The sequence below is a fragment of the Tiliqua scincoides genome, chromosome 1 (assembly GCF_035046505.1).
Source record: "Tiliqua scincoides isolate rTilSci1 chromosome 1, rTilSci1.hap2, whole genome shotgun sequence".
Lineage (NCBI taxonomy): Eukaryota > Metazoa > Chordata > Lepidosauria > Squamata > Scincidae > Tiliqua > Tiliqua scincoides.
In genome coordinates, this window is record NC_089821.1 from 130535844 (window position 1) to 130559017 (window position 23174).

Here is a 23174-nt window from a genome sequence, read left to right on the forward strand (position 1 = left end):
TCACACATTTAGCACTGGGACCCACTTTCTAGAATGAGAATCTTGTCAGGACCCACCGGAAGTGATGTCATGACCAGAAGCGACATCATCAAGTAGGAAAATTTTTAACAATCCTAGGCTGCAATCTTACCCACACTTAGCCAGGAGCAAGTCCCATTTACTATCATTGTTAAAAGAATATACATAGTAGCTTGTTAAAAGTACAGGTCTGTAACATTTCCCCAAATGCAGTCACACACCACGGGAGCATCAGGTCTAATATATTAAAAATAAAATACTGAAATGAATGGGGACCCATCTGAAATTGGTTCGTGACCCACCTAGTGGGTCCCAACCCACAGTTTGAGAAACACTGGTCTAATATATTAAAAATAAAATACCAATTTTTTATTCTTATTTTTTTATTTAATATAAAGTACCAATTGAAATGAATGGGGACCCACCTGAAATTGACCCACAGTTTGAGAAACACTAGATTATACTAAGCACTATTCTGAAGGCAAAAGGGATCCCAATTGCCTGTTGCCAGAATGATTAATCAGGCGATTGAGAGTATATCAGGAGAAGATGCTAAAAAAATCTCATAAGTATTTTAGCCTAAAAAATACATTCATCCTTCTTTCATTAAAATTCCAAAGATGCTGTGTTCAAATCAAGTGACAGGTTCACTCAAATGGAAAGTGACTGCACATAAAATGTAGAGATTTATTTTCATATCAGGAATGAAAAAACTGAAAGTAGACTATATACATTCTCAAAATCAATCAATTATCTTGGCACATCGCATGAATTATTTAACACTTCTTCAAGATTATCTTAGTCTTGAAATGTTAAGTTCAAACACTGAGGGCCCAAACCTATGCAATTTTTCAGCTGTGCCACTGGGACATGCACTGCATCCTGTTGTGGGGAGGCAGTCACAGAGAATCCCCAAGGTATGGGAACATTTGTTCCTTTACTTTGTGACTGCATTGCAGTTGTACTGGTGCTGGAAAATTGAATAGGATTGGAGCCTGATTCAACAGACCAGAAAGAAGACCATTTCCTGTGCTACAGCAGTGAAATTTTTTAATCCCTAAATTAGGACTACTTTCATTTACTATACCTGCTTGGTGGTAAGGTAATTAATTTGTGGATCATGACTGGAAGATAGTTTTTCCATGCACTCTTTCAGTACAATCTTCAAAAAAAAAAAAGGAGTGTAAAAAATTTAATGATTTTTCTTGATTATTTTCTTGCAAGAATGATTTCTTGCAATTGAAATCTCTCACTCCTCTGAAGTAATGCTTATGAAAGAAGCTGTGCTGAAATAAACTAGTCTAAGGAGCTACAAGAACAAGACTCCAGGTTGTATCCCAAAGTCGTATCCCAAAGTTGTGGGCAAGAGGGACAATTTTCACCAATCCTCCATATCTCCTGATGCCTCTTGGATTCCCTAACAATCTACTTGAGGTCCCTTCACTCACTGCACAAACTGCAGCAGCATCTTAGGATATAAACTTTTGTGTTTTTTTTTCCTATGAGGTTATTTCACTTTACTATGCCAAGTGAATATTGTTAGGATAAGGGTGCAAATCTATTTATTTCAATTAAGCTTCCTTTTATATGAAGTGTGCTTACTACTACTAACTTAATTTCTTTTTTCCAGTTCCACATCTTGGTTATAATCACTTTCATCTTCCGAGCTGAACAGGCTTATATAGCTGCAAAGAAAGGTCCTGAAGCAAAGCCAAAGACAAGTGTAAACTACTGCTCTTGCTGTGTATGTGGTTCCTTATGTGTACCTGGCCAGATAAAATGTTTCAGTAAATAGCATTCAACATGAAATCACAGAAAAAACTCTCATAAGGCTAGCTGACAAGCATTCAACCAGATGTATCTTGCACCTCAGAAGGTTTTAAGATACTGTAGTAGAGGGCAAAAATATTAGGTGTACGGCCATCATTTATCTCTGCTTTGCAGATAAAACTGCATATTGTTGTTCCCAGAAGGTGCATCTATGAAGTACAATCAGTATTGGATGTCAGCAGGTTACTAGATAAGACATTTTTGTTGCTTGCCTATTAACTGATTAATTGCAAATCATTTTAATATATTGCATTGACATTAAGATTTCTCCATGTGATCACAGGAAGCAGGAAGGATCTCATGAAGAGAAAAAGAGTTAGCCTGCACATGTGAACTGGAACTACAATGCTTTCTTTCCTGAATGCTGAATTTTTCTTCCTCAGCTTTAAGGAATTTTTTCAATCTTCCACAGTGCAAGGCAGACACTGAGCAATGCACGACTGAGAAGGCGGTTTTGTTTCTATAAAACCTACCAAACTATACTGTACATTCCAGCTGAGAGCATTCACCTTCTCAAATCACAGCCACAACATTTAAAATCCCAACATTTCCTTATATGCTGTTAGTTCCGTGTAAATGAACAGAAGATGTATAACCATCTGCTTTTCAATTTGGCAACAAAGATAATTACTGTCGTCTAACCAGTCACATTTACACTAATTAATTCTCACATTCATTTGAATTGTATAATCATTTGTGTTCTATCTCCATAGATCCTGCTACCTCTTGAATTGCTTACTGGTAATCTTATTGGCATTTAAAACAAAACAAAACACCCTACTCTTTTTTACTACTATGCACCCCACTTAAGTGACCACTTTATGAATTTGAGAAAAAAGGCTTTAGCCTACAAAAGTTTATACCGTAATATATTTGTAAGTTTTTAAGGTGGGACAAATTGTTTTTGCAATCACAGCGAAGGGTAAGACCATGTACATTGCTTATTGAGAAAGCAATCTAATTATTCCTTTCATCATGAATAACACATCTTTATAATTAAAAAGAAGACGCAGCAGCATCTACTAACCCTACTAGATTTTCTATTCTGGGATAAACCATACGTATCTTCTTCACAACCACTTGTCTAATATGAGAGAAAAGAGAGGAGGGGGAGAACTCTCATCAAGAAGTCTCACTAATTTCTGAAGTAGCATGATAGATTTTTTTCTGTGATCAGGCACAGTAAATCAAACTTTAGAAGTAGCCAGGCACAGCTGAGACTACCAGAACAAGCCAGAGCTCACAGGGAGGCCTTGTTAATCAGATGAAGTCGTTAAGGATGCATCTGTTTTGGAAAAGGGAGCATTGTACCAAAGAATATAGAATGCTGTCTCTTTTCATTGCTTAGGAGGAGGCACAAATTGTCCAGAAAGAGAAAAGCAAGCATAAATTTATCCCATACTATAGACATTTCCCCGTACACACACAGAATGGCATCCTGTAGCACTTCCACTGTCAGGAGCTCCCTCCCCTGCATAAGGACCCCTTCCATAAGTAGAATACAGGTTGAGTCTTGTTATTTGCAAGGGTTTTGCTCCCAGAAATCACGTGGATGGCAAAAATCATGTTAAAGCAAATCCATTTTAAAAACAATGTCCCTTTGCTAGGCGATTTAAAAACAGTCTTGCTTGCCTTCCTGATGTAAGACGGTCATTAGGCATACAGTCCATCAATCAGTCTCCCTCCAGGTCAGGGGTGCCCAAAACCCAGCCCGGGGGCCACTTGCAACCCATGGGGATCCCCAATTCGACTCACAGGGAGCCCTCAGTCTCCAATGAGCCTCTGATTCATCGGAGACTTGCTGGAACCCACGTAGGCACAACCCAACTGCTCTCAGAGCGAGAGCTGAATGTATGACCTCTTGCACAAGCTGTAAGCCAAGAGCTGCCTCTGCTGCTTGCTGTCTCATGTCTGTGAAGCAGTACCGGCAGCAAAGGAAAAGCCAGCCATACTTAGCGCAAGGTCTTTTGTAAGCCTTGAACTATCGCGAGACCTAAAGGTCTCACAGTACCTCACATTTGAGCTACTAAAAGAATAGTTTATGCCTCTGAACAGTTTATGACTTCATGTTTTGTGCTTTTCCCTGGGCAGGAGGTGTGTGGTCAGGAGTTATTTTTACACCCCCCCCTTTTCTGTTTTCTATTACAGTTCTCGTGTATTATAAATATGCTCAGTAAAATTCATTCATTCATATAAGTTCTGTCTCTAATGTATTTGTTTATGTAAATTTTAAATATAAATTCTTTTTTTCCTTTCTGACACTTTCCTTTCTGACACAGTGTCAGAGAGATGATGTGGTCCTCCTGCCAAAAGGTTTGGACCCCCCTGCTCTAGGCACTTCACTCTGAGCCAGTACCCTTCCCTTCAGAGCTGGGAAAGAAAGTAAAGTGATTAATGTTCTTTCATGTTTCAGGGGAAAGGGAGGGGTCACTTGCCTTGGAGTGAAGCTGTTCTAAGTGCCTGGAGAGAGAATGATTAATGGATTGTCAGCTGGCTGCCGTCTCTCACATTAACAAGGTTATTGTTAAACTACTTTTTTCCTTTAATTTAAAGGACACTTCTCATCATGTTGAGATAAAACTGCAGGTGAAAAATCCGTGGATAATTAGGTTAAACCTATACTCCTTTTGTTTGCAGAGACACCAGTCAGGATTCCACTGACTACATTAAACAAAACCTGGATATAGTAGAAGTAGTCTCTACTTACTCACACCTGTTTTGACTTTCTGGAATCATGCTATCTGAGAGCATCTCCCCATTTCTCACTTGAGGGAACAAGAGTTTGGGGAATAGAGAGACACTTTCTCTTTTCCTTGCAAAAAAACCCCCAAAAAACAAACAACAACAACAAAGGTGCTCCTGGAATCTCTACTATGGGAGCAAACAACACAGGAAAGATGGGAAGGAACAGCATATGTGTATGGCCATAATTTAAGGCATACACTATCAATGTAGTAAACACCTCTCACCTAATCACAGTTATTTCTACTGGTAATAAAGATATAAATTACTGTTATGAACTATAATCTGGGCATGTGCATTAGGTATCCTTTTTAATCCTCTCCATCCTCCAAAGAACTGAGGGCAGTGCAAAAAGTCCCCTCTCCTTGAAAGTGATCACAGTGATGGGTCTAGGGTCCACTGAACATCATAGCCAAGTGGAAAGTTGAAGTTACATCCCTCTGAACTAAGTTCAACATTCTAGCCACTATACATCACTATGCGGTGGGGAGGGAGAATATCACAAAGATTCCTGAAATTCAAGCTTCCCCACCAAGAAATCTGGTATAGATAACAAAAACAACTGTGCTAATGAACACAAAGAACACTAATTGTGTGGTGCCCATATGACTTCTTCTGAGGGACAAAGAGCAGCTCCAGAAAAAGGGGAGTTGAATAAGAAACAGAGTAAATAAATTTTGCTTTCTTTGATCCCTTTGCCTGCTCACTGCTGAACTCTGTCTTCAATGGTAGGCAGCCGTTACTGAAGAGCATCAGTCCTCATTACTTCCATACAAAGAGAACAGCTATAGGGTTCTCTGTTCCTTAAGAGATAGAAGCATCTGATACTCCAGAAGATATGCATATCTTCAAAACTGCATATAATTTCTTTTAACTGCCTCTGCTCCTGTTTATTGGATAGAAGCAAACTACCTGGGTGGTAGAATTTCATAGCAAAAGGTCTTCAGCTGATTGTTCAGTTTCCTAGAACCAATCCCCTTTCCCAAGAACTACTACCTGAAAAAGCAACTATTTACAAATTCTCAATCCTCCATAGGTCTGCATATTAATGTTTCCAGGGAAAGGTAAAATCTTTAAATACATACTGTTTTGAAGTTCATTCTTTTGGTCTTGTCTTTCTCTAATCCACCCTGGAGCAAGAGTAAGAATGCAGGATAAAAAGGCTAGCATTCTCTTACATTCTCAATTTATATCCACAAGTGAAATACAAATTTGGCTTTCTGTGAAATTTTACAGCTTAAGAATTTATGTTCCTGCTCAAAGCATTCAAAAACCATGTAACTATGAGTTGAACGATCCACCAATAGATACAGACGTTTAATACAAAAGTGATGGGAATTATGTTAAAAACTAGTGGGTAAAGTTCAGTTGTTCACACTTGCTGGCTTTATCAAGCCATCTGATCAAACTATTACAGCCCAGTCGTAATCAAAATGCCCACATTTTCAGAATAAGCAGTAATTCCTCCAAGTCAAGCAGGGACAATAAATAATGCCTGACACATTGTTCTACTCCCTCTGTGTAGCAGTATACTACCTTGTGTTTTTAATTAAGAATTTTAAGATAGTGTTTTTAAAAAAAATTTAAACTGACAGGTTAATTTTTAGTGCTCCTCTGAAAGACTGATAATATTATGATAATATTATAAGTACACTGTACACACATTTATGTATAATACTTGCCAATACAGGAAAGGACTCTGGTCTATAAGTGGCAATTATAAAGGGTAAAGAGAAAAATGTGTATAACCCTTGCAGACGCTCTGCATAACTTTATTTGTTAGGGTCAACCTTTAAAGGTTAAGCAATTGTGTGTAATTTTAATTATTATTTGACATTTGATTAAAAGGGTGTTTGCGTATAATGTTTTCATTATTATTCATAAAAACTGCCTTGAGAAGAATATGCAGCAGACACCAAGAGCCCAAGAGAAGGCTTGTGCTGGTGTGCTTCAAATTGCCTGTGGGGAGGTTTCCACAAGATGTACTAAGAATTCAGCAGAAGTCTAGTGCTACACCAAAAATCTTACAAAAACTAAAATATCAAATTTATTGGAAAGTTTTCCACTAGGGCTCTGTTACATTACTATATAAGAAACTCTGAAGGTTCAGGTTATAACCCTAATTTTGAACAAGCTTATAAAACATTTCTTACCTAACAAAATTTTAATAATAACCAATTATGTTGCATTCTTTATCCTGCTCAGTATCAGAATTGTTCTGTTGGTCTTTCATCTAGAAATACGGAATTATCCAAAGCTCTCTGCTTTTAAACCGCAAGTAAAAATGTGTTCATGTCAAAGCCAAAAGTCTGGGAGAGCAAACACACTATGCAGTCCCATCAAAACAAAAGTATACAAGCTATGCAAACCTCTTACTGATGCCAAAGCACTGCTACACCCCCAACCCCATTAAGCCATTTCTGTTGCATATACACAAGAGGGACCAATGTGTATACCTGTGGGCTGGGCAAAAAGGGGAAAGGACACTGATGTACAACAACTTTTATAGCATTACCAATGTGATATAGGCAGCACCCTATGGGAAGAAATTTTGTGGTAGCAACCATACCTCAAGAGGTAGCACATACATAGAACAACAACTGAATTCACAGCCTTAGGGTGGATATTTCACCCAAATGTTAAATTCTTACGGTGCAAAACATGCTACCACAGAGTGAAGCCTATGAGCTTTTTCTCACCACTGGGTAGGTGCTGGTATAATCCGGGTCAGTCTGTTGGGAGTATAAAGGAAACAAACATAGTGAGAACACAAGTAGACAAAAGACAAATCAAGAAAGATCACTCAAAAAGTGCCTATTCCTTGTATGCATGGAACTACAACAGGACAGCTGACAAACTATGGCAGGCCTTATATACTACTACGACAGGCCTCAATAAAGTGTTCTTATGCATAAATAGTTGATGGCAATATGGCTTGCCTAATAGTGTACATGGTGTAGACATAGCGTACATGAATAGTGTATATTAAGAACCTGAATCTGTTCCAAACTTTTAAGTGAATCATTGAACTGATAGAGTGGTTTGATTTTCATATAATTTTTTGCCATGTTAAAAGTAGATCGTGACCAATTCCGGTTTTGTGATTGAGAAACAGGAAGTGATCATGATCGCCTTCTGGAGGGCTCTGCACTGTGTGGACAGCCCTGCTGGAGGCTGATGCTGGACTCCCCGAATACCCGGGAGGCTGCTGCAGGCAGCAGTGAGTGGCAGCACACCCCTGTGCCCAGATCAGAGGCGCAATGCTGGGCATCATGTCTACGCATTCTCTCTGACCCCTGCTTTCTGAGCAAAGACTTAGTGGCTCTCAAACTCTCTCAGAGAGTTTAAGAACCATTGCCCTAGGTTACCTTTTAAGTCAATGACTTTTTGCTTTATTTATTACTGCTTTTATTGTTTTCTTTCTTTATCTGCTTGTATGATGTTCTTGTTAGTTGGTTTAATGTACATGTACATGTACATGTAATGTACATGTCATTATGCTCCGCAGTCCATACACTGTAGATATTCGCATATAAGTCGAGAAATTTATGTTAATAAACCAAGTGTAAATAATCTCGCCTTATCTGTAGGTCACTCAGGGGTCAGTGCTGTTCAGGCAGCCAGGAAAAGCCCAAAGGAGAGCAAGAGGACAATGAAGGGATATTAAGAGCTATTTAATTATTAGTCTCCAGGGCAACCAGGGCATTAGTCTCTGCAAACTGCAGTCAAAGTTAACGCTTTCACTCATTCCTCCTGAGAAAAAAAGTAAGCCAGGGCTCAACATTCCCATTTAAATCAAGCAATTCTCCTTCTCTTTGGCAGGATCACACCCAACCCTTTGTTCCATTTTGCAAATGTTTGCCAGAAGTCTGGTTTTTAAAGACACCAATGTAATCCTTGTTTCCATCTGAAACAAAGTTCAAGGCTACAATTCACTGCACCATTACTTAAGAATAATATCCATGGAAAGCAATGGGTCTACTTCTGAATAAGCTGGATTGCAACTATGTGTAGCTGTGCTTACTCACACTCAGTCCTTGCTGATTGTCTCTCTGCTGTCAATTGAATTGCACACTCCCAATTACATGTTATATATTGTATGTTGTATGTGGAGTCTCTGGCTTAACATACCAGGCACCTTAAAGAAGGATGTGATTAATGGTTCCACTGGTACGTTGTTTACAATGCATTTACTCTGATAGTGTTTACAAAAAGGTTGTGAAGTCCAGAATTTAAAAAGTTAATGAACAAAAATGTATCTTATCTTTTACTAAATTTTTAATAAATTACAGACTGTACAGTTCTTAGGTAACAATTACTGGTAGGTTGTTTTTCAGGATCTGGCCTCCAGTTAAATCAGACAAAATTACAGTCAGAAGCCCCTCTAAGTTTAACCCCTGACTTACCAGAGGGTCATAGAGAATTTCATGTTTTTGGCTCAAAACCTGCCCTCGACTCATCTGTGAGCTCATCTTATAGTCAAGTATCTATGGTAGGCATTTTTCATGTGTTTTTATTGTACACTGCTTTGAGCCATGCAAAAGAAGGATAAAAATATTTTAACCAAATAATCAAGTTTGGATTGACAATAGGAGGGAAGCAGATGGAACCCCTCTGAGAATGTTTTGGCCAAGAGACTACCAGTTCCTAAACCTTGTTTTAGGATATGTGGGTACACTTTTAAGCGCCAAAGACCTGCACCACTTCAGAGTGGAAAATATGCCATAACCTCCGCCATAAGTATTTCACCACAGCTCTCAAAATCAGGATTTGATTCAGCTTCAAAAGATTAGTATGGAAAACTAATGTTTTTATAACAACTATGTCTTTCATAGGATGTCTTCACAAACATAACCTCAGCACCTCTATATTGACAGCCCAATCCTAACCATGCCTCTGTAGAAGTAAATTCCACTAAGTTCGAGGGGGACTATTCCCAGGTAAGTGCATATAGGATTGCAGCTTTAATAATTTAGCCCAAAATATTTTTAATAATGCATTTATACATGTTCATTTGAGATATGAACACCTGTGCATAAATGCCACTATAACTAGCCTATTTTAACTACTTTAAGGTATCAATAGAATACAGCATCTTCCATTCAGATGGCTGAATTTAAAATGATTGCTATACTCTGCTTGATACGAACAGTTTGCTCTCTTGTTTTGAGGCACAGCATGAAATCCATTGCTAAACAGAAGCTCTGGAATGTAACCCTACTTCATCCAATTGCTAAACCTTAGGTATGTTCAATGTTTATTGCGATAACCTATAACAAACAATGCAGAAGCATGAACAGCACAGCAAGGTTGCTGCTTTTAGCCACTGTTGGGTTTTCCCCATCTGTTGGTACAAAAAGTTTATAGTGTTTTGATATCAGTATTGCATCAATTCCACAGTGGTTAATGAATATGGCTCCAGAAATCATTTCATGCTGTCAGCTAAGGCAACAAGTTCCAAATCAAACCATTTTTCATTTGTTATTGGACTGAAGAGGGAAGTCTGCTATACCCATTCCACTTGCCCATTAGATACAAAATGGCTTGCAGCTTAGGACAGATTAAGAATGGGTACATACAAAACCTTCATGCTTTTGTTACTTTCTCCCAGGCAGACAGAATGAAAGAGGATCATACTGTTTAAGAAAAAAGTGACCAGTATTATGGGTAAAGAATGAGGATACTGCAATGGATACATAACTCATCTAGAGTGCAATCCTAACCAACTTCCCAGCACTGGCATAGTTGTGCCAGCAGGGCATGTGCTGCATCCTACAGTTGTGGGGCAGTCACGAAGGCCTCCTCAAGGTAAGGCAATGTTTGTTCCCTTACCTCAGAGTTGCACTGCCCTTACCTTGGTGCTGGAGAGTTGGTTAGGATTGTGACCCAATCACAAACTGTGCAAGTTGGATAACATTATAAGGAAAACCACAGGTATGTTGATAGTAACACATAAGTGTTCCACGCTAAACTAAAAAATTAAACAGCCCCTCCTCCTAAAATTAATAAGATGAATGAAAAACTATGTAGTAACATTTAGTTTGCAATAATATCAAGCAATATATTTTCTATAATGTCTCATGCTATTTTTTCCATTGTGTCATCAACCATGGAGCAGCTTATTGTTCCTTAGCAATTGCCCTATACAAATAAAAGCACACCATGCACTACAAATTACAGGATGTAACTGAAATGTAACTGTCCAGAAGATCGTAGCTTTTTTAACAGTTCTATATCTGACAGGCCACCATGGCTCTCCCTGACTCAAGCTACAACAAGGAAAGTGGGAAGAGGGAAGACAGAAAAAGGAGCTATCAGACTATCTGGAGTAGAGTAAAGCAAAGCCATCCATCGTAAGGAGGGGGAGGGAAGCAATTTCGGTAACGGCAGAAACAGTTTTGCTTGTTTAAACTGTTACTAACCCTTAGGCTTCCACGGCTACCCACTGACATGTGCTCATCTTCATCCGAAGCCTATGAAGAAGCAAGTGAACAGGACACCAGAAAATTTTAAAATATGAAAGTGTATCAAGTAACTACAGACAAAACAGGGAGAGGTTTTCAGAACTGAATCCAAAACAGTTCCAAAACCACTCCAAATTTACTGCTGAAGGTTTCATATATGTTAAGCAAAAAGCAACTGATGAATAAATGCCAGGAAAATTAAATTCAAATAGAAATATCTGAAGTATTATTAGCTTATTGATTTCTAAAGCATCTAGTTTTACATGCAGTAGATAAATAAAAGATATGCTGCTAGTATATCTACTGCTGTTCTACTGCTGTACTATTGCTGCCAATTATTTATGACTGGCAAGCACTGATATCATATTCAGTCATGGTTAAGATTGGAAGAGGGTTACACGATTACATGCCCCTTCCCTAACAGCTGCCTTGCATAAAAGCTGCCACCACTGCCTTTAACCATCACCCATGATAGACATACCATCAGGCACTGACTATGCTAACGAAATACGCACACCTTGGATGTGTGCTGGGGCTGAAGGGGCTGAAGCTGGTTACAAATGCTGGCTTAGAAATAAACCATGGGTTAGCATTAACAGCCAGGGAGCAGTAGTCCATAGGGAATTTGAACATGGAAGAAAAATTAGTGGGTGATCCTATGGCCATCTTGCAATTCCTTCACTGAAAAAGAAACAGTGGAACTCTGTTTAATTTGCAGAAGTTCCCCAGAAACTTACAGAAGAGGAATTCTAATTTATTCATTACTTTCAATTTAAAATTTTAACACAATGCAAACAATTACTAACCGAGGCATTTCTTCTGGATTTACGAGTGTAACGTTCACTGTCTTCCTACCAAGGCAGGAGGGAAGATAGAAGATGAAATGTTGGAAGTGAAGAAACACTATTACAGAACTTTAAAAGTAAAAGTTAGAGATGAGAACACAGTTGGATTTAGCAAGACTATAATTGATGATGAAGAGAAATATTCAAACAGAAGGGAGGGGGGGAAAGGTAACATTTTACCACACCTGTATTTTTGTCCCAGGCTCAGTAGTTTCATGTATATACAAGATCACATTATAACTATTATTCCTGCCCCACTAGTGGGTCCCACTAACTTTCCTTGCTCTAGAAAATAAGGAATTCTGCAAGAATATACTCAAACTGCTCTAATTTCTGAAACTAGGAAGAATAGTTCAAAACTTCTGGTCCCCAGATATATGATATACACTTCAACATGTCCTTACCATCTACACAGGTTAACAGTAACCAGCACAGTTTATGTAGCCTGCATTGCTTATTCTCCCATGTAAACATGAGGATTTCTCAAGAGAAAAAGACTTGGGAAAATAACAGCATTTTTAGGGTAAGCAAGAAATCATAACATGGTGAAAGATATACTGTAATCTTAGGAGCTATAGGTAGAAACTTTAACAGGTTCTGAAAGATAACTGACCCTCTAATGAACTTATTTCTTTGTCTCCAAGAATCTTTCTTCACTAGAAATATTTCACATGCTGATAGTACAGTACAGCAAAAACAAAGGGATACCATGGAATAGCCAGAATATATCCTGGTCATTAGTATTTCTGTAACTGTTTAAAAAAAATAGAATACATTTATTTAGCTAAACAGATTGAGGCTACTTCAGCATAACAATCTGAACTTAAATGGAGACAAAACACTGGACAAATAGGCTAATAAACAGAAAGCTAACAATGTTGCTTTTCTCAAAGCACCCCAAGATAGAACTGCTGCATACATTTGAGATTCGACCCATGTTTCACACTGTAGACTTAATTTTCTTCACTGAAGTTAGCAGTGAAATGATCTCCAACAAACAACTGGATTTTACTAACCTGAGTTATTCTCCCCAGAACTAACTAGGAGAAGTTGAAATTTCCTGATGGGCTCGCTATGCTAGTTGAGTAGTTTGGTACAAGCCTCCCACCAATACAGTGCTATTAAACCTAAGATAGTCCAATAAACTCAATCATTATTATAGATGTTCCACAGCAATATTACATTGCATTATAAGAAAATGCTTTTGGTTTTAAAAAAAGAACATGGGTGGGCAATTTCCATTCTAATCGTCAGACTATGAAAAACACGTTAATAATCAAGTTCAAGAAAACAAATCTTCAAGTAGAGAGAACAAGTTGTCCAAAACATTAGGCTTTTAAGCAAATTTAGATTCTTATCAGCCTACCATCCATTGTTCGATGTCGCCAAACTTTGTATCCAGACCATAATATTTCTATGAATGAAAGGAGGAAAAGAACTTGAGGTAAGATACATTGAATATAAAATACTGTAGGCATGCCTACACTAGAGATTTTGCCTTAGTTAAGAAAACATGTCACTTTTAATTGCAGCGAACAAGAAGCCACAATTACGTACATACTTGGTACTTGATTCAATCTGATGTAGGTACCGGTACATCAAGGAAGTAAAGTCTCTCAAATAAGGACTTAATGACAGCCATGGTCCACTGACATGAACATTTACCAATGGCATAGTATTGCTAGAGCAAAAACTGCTCAAATACCTTATTAGTAGTGAAGAAAAACGTATCTGTATGTTATTAGCAATAAGGTATTTAGTAAGGGCTGTTTCAATTCACTGAGAAGCTCACAGTCGTGTTCTGTACACCAATGTGGCAAATAAAGTTACAATCCTTTGCACATTTTCCTGGGAGTAGTCCCCATTGAACACAATGAAACTTACTTCTGAGCAGACCTGCATAGGATTGGACTGTTAGAAGTTAGAAGTAAAACAAAACCTGTCTCTGTAGCATAGGCATGCCCTTCAGAATCATCAGTACAGAGGTGAGCAACTTACTCAGTACTACCAGGTGCCATGAAAGAAATCCAACATTAGCTGATAGTCAAATGTTGAACTAGGTCATTCTCCTCATGGCAGACATGTACTTACTGTACTCTGACAGAGGTTGCAAAAGAGGAAAGTCTCCAGCTTGAAAGGTCATCAGTGATCCAGAAACTGAGAATCTTGAAGTGGGCCTGCTGCTTCTATCAAGGCAGGATCTAGTCAGGGCCTTAGTTCCCCAATAACCCATCATCACTAACACTGTTCCAGTGAGGGCCGATTCAGTTGTACAGAAAAGGCACATTATAAAGTGAACCCAAACACTATTTAATATAACACACACTTAAAAGATAAGACACTGCACAAGTTTTATTGTAATACAGAAAGCACATGCTCACAAGATAGAACACTGAGAGTGGTGGATTAGAGACATGAATGACAGGAGATACTTTTTTCCCCAAGAAGGAAATGTCCGCTAAGAAAAAAATGAGGAGAAAAAGGTAAATTTGGTGCAATTTATAAAACAGAGGGAACTGTATAAGTATGGGGGAAGGAATGTTTGTTTTCCAATAGTAGGGTGCTGCAATTAAAAAAAAAGACTGAGAAAAGGTTGAGTTTATCGAACAAGTTATAAAACGTAAAGTCAAAAACCCAAGGAAGATTACAGAGAGACAAGAGAAGACCCAGATATGAAACAGTGAAGAGATCTGCAAGAAGCTTATTGTGAATGGTAGCATAAAAGCAGATGTTTGTAAGGGAAGTGAACATTTTTAGACAGTCTAAAAGAATATAAGGAAGGATTATGTTGCATTTTCTGCACATCTGGATCGGTTCTTCACTTTGAGGAAAGGTAATTCCTTGCCTCCCCCCCCCACCCATCCCAAAACAGTCAAAGTCAGTCTGCCTGTCTTCTAAAGGTCTGCCATCAAAGTACTCCAGAAGCTGAATGTCTCCTGCAAGGTGTATGTTGCTCACACCTGCAGTAAACTCAGCAGCATTATATTCTCTCCCACAAACAAAGAATCAAGCAAACATGTTCATGCAAAACTACAAGCCATGGTGAATAGTGAGTGTTCTCTAAAGTCACTGGGGCAGAACCTGCTTTTCAAGCAAATTCCTTTGAGCAGAATGGCAGTGCTGTTTAAGTTGCAGTCAAAAAATAGAATGCAGGCAAGCATTTTTAGTAGTGCATGCCATGCCACGGAGAAAGAAATGGAGAATGGTGAGACAGGCCTGAATTTCTGATTCACTTATTATAAAGGGAAACCCAAGTTTGAACAGTGGCATCACATTGCACTTGACTTAAATGGACAAGATAGATGTAATCTATCAGGACACTTACAAATGGAGAGAACAGCCTGTTAAACAGCCCTTTTTGCATAATATGCTAGGACTTTCAGCATTTTTAGTACCATTAGTAACAGGCAATTACACTAGTCCGCTTTGCTGTATTGCTGAGAGATTTAGGCCCAAATCCTAATCCACTTTCCAGCACTGGCATAGCTGTGCCAATGGGATGCGTGCTGCATCCTGTTGTTGGGGGGCACTCATGGAGACCTACTCAAAGTAAGGGAATATTTGTTTCCTTATCTAGGAGCTGCACTGCCCTTATGTCAATGCTGAAAAGTAGGTTTGGATTGTGCCCAAAGCAGACAACTCAATAGACAGAGCAACAATGGTACTCGGATCTTACATGGGCGAAATCAGTTCTTATTCATGCCATAGTATATTTAAATATATACACAAAGTTCAAATTTCATAAGAGTAAACACAAAAAGTATGAACAGATACTGTTTAAACCAGGGCAATCCCCAGGTAGACATCAGGTGGCAATGATCTGATATCAACAAAATGTTGGGCAGGAAAATTATGCATGCTATTTTAATCCAGGTTCTTAAAAAAACCCACAGGGAGATTTTAATTAACTTATGAATTCCCCTTCTCAGAGTTCCAGGATGGCTCAGTCTCTGAGATGCTCCTCTCTCCTGGCAGGTAAAGTCAGATGATCTGAGTCTCACTGGGGGGAGGCTTCCCAGACATGGTAAAACCTTGCTATACCTCCCTATAACTGGAACACTGCTCGCAGCTGAAGAACTGCCAACATAGCTGTAAGTGAAAACTTAACTGTCCTGGTCTTCAGCTGGAAACAACTGCTGAGTGGGTAGACTGAGCCATTTTTGTGGGCTGCCCCATCACCTTGCCTTGTATGCTCCTGTGACGCTTTCCCTAAGCCACTGAGAAATGTTGGACAGGGAAACCTGATCCCCAGTCTGAACTGTTCGAATTAGAAAAACATGGTCTCTGACTTACAAAAGGGTTTGTTGTGTGTTAGGTACAAGCTAAGGGCTTGATGGATGTTCAGGAAGGTGAACGAGAGCCTGCTTCTTCCTCCAAAGCTGCTGGGGCCATGAGGCCACAATATGACACCAATGCTTGAGTGGGGGGGGGGGGACAGGAGTAGGGCTTTTCTGCACTTTTTGCAACCGCTGCTGAAGTCTGGAACAGCTGTGATGACACTCAGAACTTACTCACTCAAGCAGGAGAAAAAAATGGTGTCTGTGCCTCAGGTGCAGGTCCAAGAGATCCACTTGTCTGGGCCTCTGATGTCCTGCCTTTTCATTGGTGCTGCAGCATGATGTGTCACAGCTGTCTGAGGAGAGCTGTGCCCTTTCAGTCATTTATGATGTAAGCCAGTGTTTCTCAAATGGTGGGTTGCGAATCAATTTCAGGTGGGTCCCCACTCATTTAAATATTTTATTTTTAATATAACAATGCTACCATGGTATGTGACTGCATTTGAGGAAATGTTACAGACCTGTACTTTTAACAAGCTACTCTGTATATTCTTTTAACAGTGTTGGTAAATGTGACTTACTCGTGGGTAAGTATGGGTAGGATTGCAGCCTAGGATTGTTAAAAATGTTCCTGCTTGATGATGTCACTTCTGGTCATGACATCACTTCTGGTGGGTCCTGACAGATTCTCATTCTAAAAAGTGGGTCCCAGTGCTAAATGTGTGAGAACTATGGCATAAGCCATAGTTAAACAAAGAAAAAAACATATTGATTTAAGAGAGCAAGTACTTATACCTGTTATTTTGCTTCAGGCGCCATCAGCCTGATGAGCCCCTCCCCCCCAGCAAAACTCAGATCATTTGACCTTGCCAGCCAGGAGGGAGGAACTTCCCAGATGCCAGAGAATGAGCCACCCTGCAACCACTGGAGAATTAAAATTTAAGTTCTTAACTCAAGGTTTGTTGCCTATGAAACAGAAATGAGACTGACAATTATATGAGAAAATTAAAAGGAACAGTCAACTCGAATTTTATTAAAAAATAGATAGGGTATCACATATTATGTACCTAGTTGGCAAAGATTGAAGTATATTTCAAACAGACACACTCATTTGTTAGAGATCTGCTAAACTACCAAGAATATTTTGGTTCTCAAAAACACTACTTAGGATCATTGAAAGTTAAGAGCTGCAAGGAACCGGGACACCATCTAGTTTAACCCTTGCTCAGAGCAGGCAGTTGCTACAGAATCCCTGTCAAGTGTCTGTCCATTTAAAATGCATAAAGATGTTCACCCTACTCATTTGAATATTGTACTTTATAGGACACTACTGATTTTGGTATTTGCTGTTTTACTAAAATCATCATTCAGCAACATGCATTACAAGGATCTGTCCTGGGACCGGTGCTTTTCAACCTCTTCATAAATGACCTGGAGACAGGGTTGAGCAGTGAAGTGGCTAAGTTTGCAGACGACACCAAACTTTTCCGAGTGGTAAAGACCAGAAGTGATTGTGAGGAGCTCCAGAAGGATCTCTCTAGACTGGCAGAATGGGCAGCAAAATGGCAGATGCGCTTCAATGTCAGTAAGTGTAAAGTCATGCACATTGGGGCAAAAAAATCAAAACTTTAGATATAGGCTGATGGGTTCAGAGCTGTCTGTGACAGATCAGGAGAGAGATCTTGAGGTGGTGGTGGACAGGTCGATGAAAGTGTCGACCCAATGTGCGGCGGCAGTGAAGAAGGCCAATTCTATGCTTGGGATCATTAGGAAGGGTATTGAGAACAAAACGGCTAATATTATAATGCCGTTGTACAAATCTATGGTAAGGCCACACCTGGAGTATTGTGTCCAGTTCTGGTCGCCGCATCTCAAAAAAGACATAGTGGAAATGGAAAAGGTGCAAAAGAGAGCGACTAAGTTGATTACGGGGCTGGGGCACCTTCCTTATGAGGAAAGGCTACGGCGTTTGAGCCTCTTCAGCCTAGAAAAGAGGGGATGATGTCTGAGGGGGGGACATGATTGAGACATACAAAATTATGCAGGGGATGGACAGAGTGGATAGGGAGATGCTCTTTACACTCTCACATAATACCAGAACCAGGGGACATCCACTAAAATTGAGTGTTGGGCGGGTTAGGACAGACAAAAGAAAATATTTCTTTACTCAGTGTGTGGTCGGTCTGTGGAACTCCTTGCCACACAGGATGTGGTGATGGCGTCTAGCCTAGACGCCTTTAAAAGGGGATTGGACAAGTTTCTGGAGGAAAAATCCGTTATGGGGTACAAGCCATGATGTGTATGCGCAACCTCCTGATTTTAGAAATGGGTTATGTCAGAATGCCAGATGTAAGGGAGGGCACCAGGATGAGGTCTCTTGTTATCTGGTGTGCTCCCTGGGGCATTTGGTGGGCCGCTGTGAGATACAGGAAGCTGGACTAGATGGGCCTATGGCCTGATCCAGTGGGGCTGTTCTTATGTTCTTATTTAAAACTTGCCAGTTACATAACATTTGATCAGCTTTTGCCTTGTCTCTTCCATATGCAAAGACACTCCGTCTCTCAGAGAAGGCATGGAAGCCAAAGTACTTGCCCTCTTATTTGAACATCTAACAGGAAATTCTTTGACTACTGAATGTTTGATGTTACATATAACACAACCCAATAAATGAAAACCAGTTCAATTGACTTCTTTGCCTTTGCCTCTGCCCAGACAAGCATTTTTGTAAGACAGGAACAACTTCTTCCTTAGAGCTACCATGCTGTTGTCACTACAGCATTTGACAACAGTACAAATAGGCGTATTGCAAGGAGGAAGCCTAGTTTGTTTTACTGCCTAAATCCCAATTGTATGAGATTATAGGAAGCATTTGCACGTTAACAAAGTAGTAAAATGGACTAGGCCAGAAGGCCAGCAGTCATGAATTGTTCTTGAAGGTGCTGGAGAGGAGAGTACATTGTCATAAGATGAACTCCCCCATACCCAGTGCTCTTGAAATAGCAGGTCATTACTGTAAGCAAAGTAGAGTTGCATTTATTTCTGCTTTTTAAACATCCAACATTACTCACACAAGTAAGAATGCACCCTCACCAGTTTTAGTAAGGAATAAAGAACCAGTTGGGGAAGACTACTGCTGGTTGCTAGGGATGGCCTAAGAGCTGTCCAATATGGCCCTATGATGTCATCTATTATAGCAGTACTCACTACATGGCACAGAATGAATCTCATCTTTTTTTAAGTGCCAACTGAAGCACTACAGAAGTTTGTAAAATTGGTCTTATCAGATATTAAACTAATGCCTATCTGGTTTGTGCCTATGGGAGGACTGAAACACGGCAATAACAGTTCTACAATACCATCTTCACATACAGAGAGTAAGACAAAAGCAGTCAAGGCAAAAGTATAGCACTGAAGAAGCAACTTCATTTGCACTGCCATTCTGTTACTTTCAAAAAGCATTAGTAAGCATAGACATCTAATGAAAACATGCAAAAGAAGAACAGAATGTCACCTAAGCAAAAGGAGCCTGATTTTCAGAATCATGGTGTATGAATAAAGTAAATGGCAGCTGATTTACAAATAAAGGCACTTTGAGATTTTGTCTTCTTTCTTTGTTATAATTATGCACCCTAAAGTTCAATCACAAAGGATTGTCACACTTAGTGCTCTAATAAAACTATCAGGATTCCAAAATAAATTATTTTTGTACTGCAGCTCTTCCCTATACTGAAGAACTTAACTGCTTACTCTTAGAAGTCTGGAATGTTCTGTCTCAGGTTTCCGCATTTGGTTACCTCCCGCCACAAGCTTGAGCTCTCTGTGCTTCCTCTCAGCATGTGAAAGGCAGCCCACTCCCCTCAGGCTCCTGCTGCAACCCAGTTGCTATGTGCAGCATGGTGATCCACAGCTTCCTCTTAAAAGCTGTTCTCTCTCTCAAAATCCCCATTTAAGGCTGATGACTTGGAATTGTAAAAAAACTTGCTCTTGGCAGAGCAAAGAGTAGACCCAGCTTACTATCCACAAGGCAAGGTCAGTCTAGGGAACACGGGGAGCTCCTCCTCCCAAGGAAGACTTGGATCACCTGAACCTGCCTGCCCAAAAGAGAGGGGCTTTTGTAGATTAAACCACTCTGGAACCACTGCAGAATGCCAAGTAATTATGACTCTAAAAACAAACACTACACACAAAGAACTTCACTAGAATTATACAGCAGGTACTAGCTGACTAATGGTGTCTCCAGATGAAAAGTTCTTAGTGGGACTGACATCTTAACACCCACAAGCCAGGCAGAGATGTTACCAATCCCCATGTTGAACCCTACAAATCCAAATGACAGATCAAGTCTGCACAGTTACGAAGAGCGACTACTGGGGACAAATCCTGTGCTACATATTCTTCTTTGTGAACATGTCGCTCAATTTATTGTTTAATACCAAAGCTGTAAACCAACCATGTGGAAGTTGCCCTTTTGATAAACTATAAAGAGATCAAGCTCACTCTTCATGGTGAATGTTAAGCTACTAACAGAATTTTACATGGCTTAGAAAGAAGCAAAAGAGCTTTAAAAATAAAACCTGCTGCATACCTGACATATTTAAGTGGATTTATTTTACAAATGCTATCAAGACTCCTGATGCAAAGGAAAAAATACATGCAATCACACAAGAGGCTTAGCAAACCCTACCTTTTGAACTTGATAGATCTACCAGGAAAGGGAAGAAAAAGAAGAAACATATAGAGCTGATAAAGAATTTATAGAAGATACAGTATATAGAAGGTACAGTATAATTTATAGAAGGTACAGAGACTAATTCCACACACACAACACACGAAAATGAGAATGGAGACCCAAACAACAGTTCAAGTCTAATGATCTTTATTACCAATGATGCAAGACCAGAGATAGGAGAAATTGGCATTGGATCCTTTGACCATTATTTTGGTCTGAAACCAGTGCAAGGGACTTGCAGATGAGACACAGACTTTGCTCTTTAATGTGTTAAGACCCAGTAAGAAGAACAAACAATGTGTCTGCTTTTTTCAAATCCCTTAACTGCTGGCCTAATAATTTAGGCTTCAGATTTGCATAGGTACAGATGCGCAGCCCTGGTAGTTCAAGAGGAAGCTTTGGCAACATGAATAGACACCTTCCCATTCCACCTTCACTTTAACTCCTCAATCCAACAACATTTCAGTAACATATTATAACTATCCAGTTACATACTGGAGATAAGTGTTCCCTCTAAGGTGCGTGGCTGAACAGCCATGAATCTCGGTGACCTGGAAATCTAGTAATTATATCATGGCCAAATATATCATGGTTAAATGTCTGGAGATAGCATCATGATTTTGGAGATCATGTCCATCATGTCATGTCCAACATGTCATGGAGATAGCATCATGAGTCCCTGAGGCAGTTCATGGCTGAACACAGTCACGTTCTGGCAACTCCTGCGACGCCACTGGAACCAACCGTATTGGCCTCTGCCTTTCCATTGGAACATTTCAGCGACGTGGAGAGGGGGGATTTGCTGCATGGGTAATAGCCTATCCTCCATACCTACTTTACCCAGGCTTCGTGCACTGGAGAGGACACTCCGTTCCAGAACCACCATTCAGAGCGTGACACCATAGTCTTCCGAGACTGAAGGATGCCAAGCATCATGATTAGTCACAATGCTGTGCAGTTGCTAAAAGGGAATGCTACTGGCAATGCTCAAACGCAATGCTAAATCTTATGAAATCATGGTTTTGGGCTCACACATTATCCATTCCTTTCATATGCAATGTGAAGAAATTTGCAGATGCCATTAACAGTCTAACAAAACTGTCATTTCCTGGTTTATCCTAACTGCAATATGAAGAAGCCAGAATATCATACCAGGTTTTGAACCCTGCTGACTTCAAAAGTATTTGGCAGTGCAACCAAAATCTGTAGATTTTTAGTCTTATAGAATTTGTGAACAGAGTGGAACTTTATCAGTCATGCATGTTTTGTTCCCATAATACAAATCAAGTAGGTATTTATTCTGTATCAAGTTCTTCACAGTGACTTCAGCATATTATCAATTGTCAATATCAATACAAAGACTTTTAAAACAGCTTTTTATTACACACACAATTTTTAATTCTACAAAAAATACTAACACAACGGGAGGCAGAAAAGTGGTCCCACACTTCTGTTTGTCCAAACTAAATGACACAAAAGTCATTTTGCCAGTCTAAGCATCTCATCTAGTTACAGCATAATTAGTAGTGCATACCATCCGTACCTCTTCGTAAAACATATTGTTGACTATATTTATCATGCTGCATTATCACACAATAAGCCTGGCCTTTCAATTTAGATAGCCAACAAAGACTCCTGCAATAGAACATTCAAGAGTATCTTCATGGAAAATTATTTCAGTAAAAAGGAGTTTTAATAGAATTAGCAAAGCTTTCTAATTTCTGCCCAACAGGGACCAAATTTGTGCACCTGTGGACTGGTCAAAAATAGGTTAAGCACAGTGGTCTGAATACAGTGCAAACTATACCTTGCATTCAATCCAGGTTTTACTGTAGAGATCATTCTACAATCTGAAAATATAACTAAAATTATAAGTGGTGTTTTTATTTCAGAACACAAAAGAAAACTCTTATCATTTTTAATGCTTCAGACCTCCCTATTTCCAACTGCAACTAATACAAGGTTTGAACTGGTCGCCTACAAGCCAAAGTTGTCCCCTCAAGGGTTGCCATCTGGCTCCCCAGTTGTCTCCCACCTCATCATTCATTCCTGTCACCTCAATGGATAGGAAAACTGTGGAAGAGGGAAGCAAGAGGACATCTAGAGGAAGAGGGTGTTGAGTAGGCTTCATCTCTCCATCTTTACCAAGAATTCTGAGGTGCATGTCACTTTATACAGGGAAGCATATGGTACTTAAGTCCTTTGCATGCTGTTTTCATCATGACTGGTGCTGTAAAACCCATCTCTCTGAGAGCAAAAAGAACTCTGG

General features: G+C 39.5%; 1 protein-coding gene across 16 annotated transcripts in view; it reads right to left on the minus strand.

The window, feature by feature from the left end:
• Positions 1-23174, minus strand: part of LRRFIP1 (LRR binding FLII interacting protein 1) — a 122688-nt gene that overhangs the window by 50850 nt on the left and 48664 nt on the right. For 8 of the 16 annotated variants that reach the window (XM_066627877.1, XM_066627789.1, XM_066626793.1 and 5 more), the window contains exons 3-9: positions 20861-20878; positions 13266-13313; positions 11861-11905; positions 11013-11063; positions 7290-7322; positions 5676-5720; positions 1106-1180 (exon numbers count right to left, since the gene is read on the minus strand). The exons of 2 other annotated variants lie outside the window; for them this stretch is intronic. In XM_066627877.1, coding sequence (XP_066483974.1) covers positions 1106-1180; positions 5676-5720; positions 7290-7322; positions 11013-11063; positions 11861-11905; positions 13266-13313; positions 20861-20878 — 315 coding nt within the window. Of the gene's footprint in view, positions 1-1105; positions 1181-2875; positions 2933-5675; positions 5721-7289; positions 7323-11012; positions 11064-11860; positions 11906-13265; positions 13314-20860; positions 20879-23174 lie in introns of all 16 variants that reach the window. 6 more of the 16 variants (XM_066627617.1, XM_066627534.1, XM_066627371.1 and 3 more) reach the window with 3 other exon arrangements.